Source organism: Neomonachus schauinslandi, chromosome X (genome assembly GCF_002201575.2).
Source record: "Neomonachus schauinslandi chromosome X, ASM220157v2, whole genome shotgun sequence".
NCBI classification, from domain to species: Eukaryota; Metazoa; Chordata; class Mammalia; order Carnivora; family Phocidae; genus Neomonachus; species Neomonachus schauinslandi.
The window spans coordinates 78481753-78485119 of record NC_058419.1 but is presented as its reverse complement, the minus strand read 5'-3'; the positions used below and the strand labels follow the sequence as shown (position 1 = coordinate 78485119).

At 43.5% G+C, this 3367-nt stretch overlaps 1 protein-coding gene across 1 annotated transcript; it reads left to right on the top strand.

Annotated features, from left to right (window-relative positions):
- The first annotated feature begins 2194 nt into the window (after positions 1–2194).
- Positions 2195–2701, top strand: LOC110590940 (60S ribosomal protein L28). The gene has a single exon (XM_021701838.1). The coding sequence runs from the start codon at positions 2249–2251 to the stop codon at positions 2660–2662; it is 414 nt and encodes a 137-aa protein (XP_021557513.1). The 5' UTR covers positions 2195–2248; the 3' UTR covers positions 2663–2701.
- Positions 2702–3367: the final 666 nt, after the last annotated feature.

Here is a 3367-nt window from a genome sequence, read left to right as displayed (position 1 = left end):
TACCATATCTGAAATGAAAAATAATCCACTACATGAAATTGATAGATTAGAAGATATAGAAGTACAGACCAGGAATCTGTAAGAGAGAGCTCTGGAAAGTGACCAAACTGAACAGCAAAAATGCAAAAAAAAAAAAATTAAAAATGAGGAAAGTTTCCTTCTGAGACAGCATCAAGTGTATTAATATTCTAATTATACAAGTTCCAGAAGGAGAAGTGAGAGAGAAAGGGGCAGAAAGCTTATTTGAAGAAATAATGGCTGGAAACTTCCATAGTCTGGAGAAAGAAACATGATATCCGGGTCCAGGAAGCATGTATATCTCTAAATATGGTGAATGGAAGGAGGTCCACACCAAGATACATAATAATTAAAATGTCAAATATTAAAGATAAAGAGAGCAAGGGAAAAAGTAGCAAGGGAAAAATCAACTAGTTACATAAAAGGAAAACACCAGAAGGCTATCAGGTGATTTATACAGCAGCAACTTTGCACTTGAGAAGGCAATGACATGATATATTCAACATGCAAGAAGAAAAACCTGCAACTAGTAATACCCTACCCAGCAAAGTTACATTCAGACCTGAAGGAGAGATAATTTCCCAGACAAACAAAAGCTAATGAAGTTTATCCCCACTGAACCTGTTTTAGAAAAAAAAAAAAACTCATTATTTATTTATTTTTAAAGGCACTTCATTAAGTGGGAAAAGGGAAACATCATAATTAAAAGAAAAAAATTTAAAAATCATGAGTAAAAGCAAACATACAATGAGAATATTAGATTAGTCACTTATAAAACTAGTGTGAAGGTTAAAAAAACAAAAGCAGTAAAATTAATTATATAAACAAATATTTCAGGGAGTCAAAAAATTAAAAAATATATATATAATATATACATAAAAACTGGAGAGAGGAGTAGAAATGCAGTACTTTTAGAATGTGTTTGAACTTAAGTGACCATCAACCTAATAATAGACTACTATAGAGGTGGAGCCTGAGAAGATGACAGAGTAGTGGGACCCTAAGCTCACCTTGTCCCATGGATACAACTAGATAACACTCAAGTGTAAATAACCCAGAAAACAACCTGAAGACTGGCAGAATAAACACTGCAGTGAAGGGTAAAGAGGCAACATCAAGGAAGGTAGGGAACTTGGAGACATGGTTTGGCTGCAAAATGGCCCTTGGCCATCTGCAGATGGAGGGAGCCTTGGGATTCAAGAGGGGAGAGATATAGATTATCACACTGTGGAGTCCACACTGGAAGAAAAATTCCCACGGCTTTGAAATCGCGAAGGACCAAATTTCATGAGTTCTTAAAACCAGCAGGACTCAAAAGCCTAGAGTTTTAAAAATCAGTGGGATTGGCTCTGGGAGAGCAGGCAGGAAAGAGGAAGTTGTGTCTCTACCCTTACAGAGCACAACAAACAGACCCTAGAGGTCCAACCTAGAAGCAGCTGTTTGAAAAACACCTGGGGAATACAGGAGGGAGAGTTACTTACTGAACTTAGACTCTGTCCCAGAGAGACAGGGACTGCTGGTGGACTTCTGCAGGATAAAAGGAGCTAGCAGGTGCCATCTCCTTCCCCCACTCCCCAACATAAATACACTGCCACTAGCAGGAACCAGCCTGGCACCATTACTACCTAACTTGCTTATATCTAACCCTGTACCTTTCCCTGTGGTGGCCCTGCTCTTCCCAGTCACCTTTCCTTCAGTCATGTTGCTAGAAGTCCTTTAATCAGACTAGTGCAGACCTTGTCAACACCATGTCTCCCAACCCACATGTTTTATGGGGCCTTGGTCCTTGTGGCAGTGGCAGCAGCAGCAGTGGCAGGCCATGTAGAAGCTTGAGGTGCACCAAGATAAAATTGTGTGCTGTGCCAGCTTTGCACACTTTCTGGATGAATCCAGGGTGGCCAAAGTTCTGGGGGTGACAGCAGATCTCATTTCACAAGCAGATCAGAGTGCACCTTGTTAAAATGGCATGCCCCACCCCGCCCTGGGACCAAACCACGACAGGCAAAGAGAGCCTCTGTATATGACTGGACTAAAGGAGAAAGTGGACAGGACACAACTGCAGGGCACATGCAACACACATAGGAGCCAGCCCATGAAGTGTCATGTTCTGGGGAACAGAGCATATGCACTGCAGGGCAATATAAGTACTCTTCTTCATACAGCCATTACCCTCAAGAACAGGAGACAGCTCTTTACGTCTCCGGCTGCCGTAGTGAGAGGAGCCGCCGCCATGTCCGCCCACCTGCAGTGGATGGTCGTGCGGAACTGCTCCAGCTTCCTGATCAAGAGGAACAAGCAGACCTACAGCACTGAGCCCAACAACCTGAAGGCTCGCAACTCGTTCCGCTACAACGGGCTGATTCACCGCAAGACCGTGGGCGTGGAACCGGCGGCCGACGGTAAAGGCGTGGTGGTGGTCATGAAGCGGAGATCCGGCCAGCGGAAACCCGCCACCTCCTACGTTCGAACCACCATCAACAAGAATGCCCGGGCCACCCTCAGCAGCATCCGGCACATGATCCGCAAGAACAAGTACCGCCCAGATCTGCGCATGGCTGCCATTCGCAGAGCCAGCGCCATCCTGCGCAGCCAGAAGCCTGTGATGGTGAAGAGGAAGCGGGCCCGCCCCACCAAGAGTTCCTGAGCACCTGCCCCTGCCTCTAAAGCAATAAAGATGTCAACCTCCTCAAAAAATATAAAAAAAAAAAAAAAGAACAGGAGACATATCTGACTTCCTAACACACAGAAACACAGAGAGTAAGACAAAATGAGATAGAGGAATATGTCCCAAATTAAAGAACAGGACGGAACCACAGCAAGAGACCTAAGTGAAACAGATATAAATAATACGCCTTATAGAGGATTTAAAGTAATGATCATAAAGATACTCACTGGCCTTCAGAAAAGGGTGGAGAACATCAGTGAGACTCCTTTTTTTTTATTTGAAAGATTTTATTTATTTATTTGACAGAGAGAGAGACAGTGAGAGAGGGAACACAAGCAAGGGGAGTGGGAGAGAGAGAAGCAGGCTTCCTGCTGAGCATGGAGCCCGACATAGGGCTTGATCCCAGGACCCTTGGATCATGACCTAGCCGAAGGCAGCCGCTTAACCAACTGAGCCACCCAGGTGCCCCAGAGACTCTTGATAAAGAGATTAAAAAATAACATATTAGAGATGAAGAACTCCAAAAAATAACATATCAGAGATGAAGAACTCCATATAAAATACAATAGATGGAATAAATAGTGGACAATAGGAAGGAGAGGAACTTATATGTGACCTGAAGGATAGAGTAATGGAAAGTAATCAAGGTAAACAGGTGAAAGGCAAACAAATACTGCATAATGA

Coding starts and splice junctions, on each gene's coding strand:
- LOC110590940 (XM_021701838.1), top strand. CDS start 2,249: ATGTCCGCCCACCTGCAGTGGATGGTCGTGCGGAACTGCTCCAGCTTC.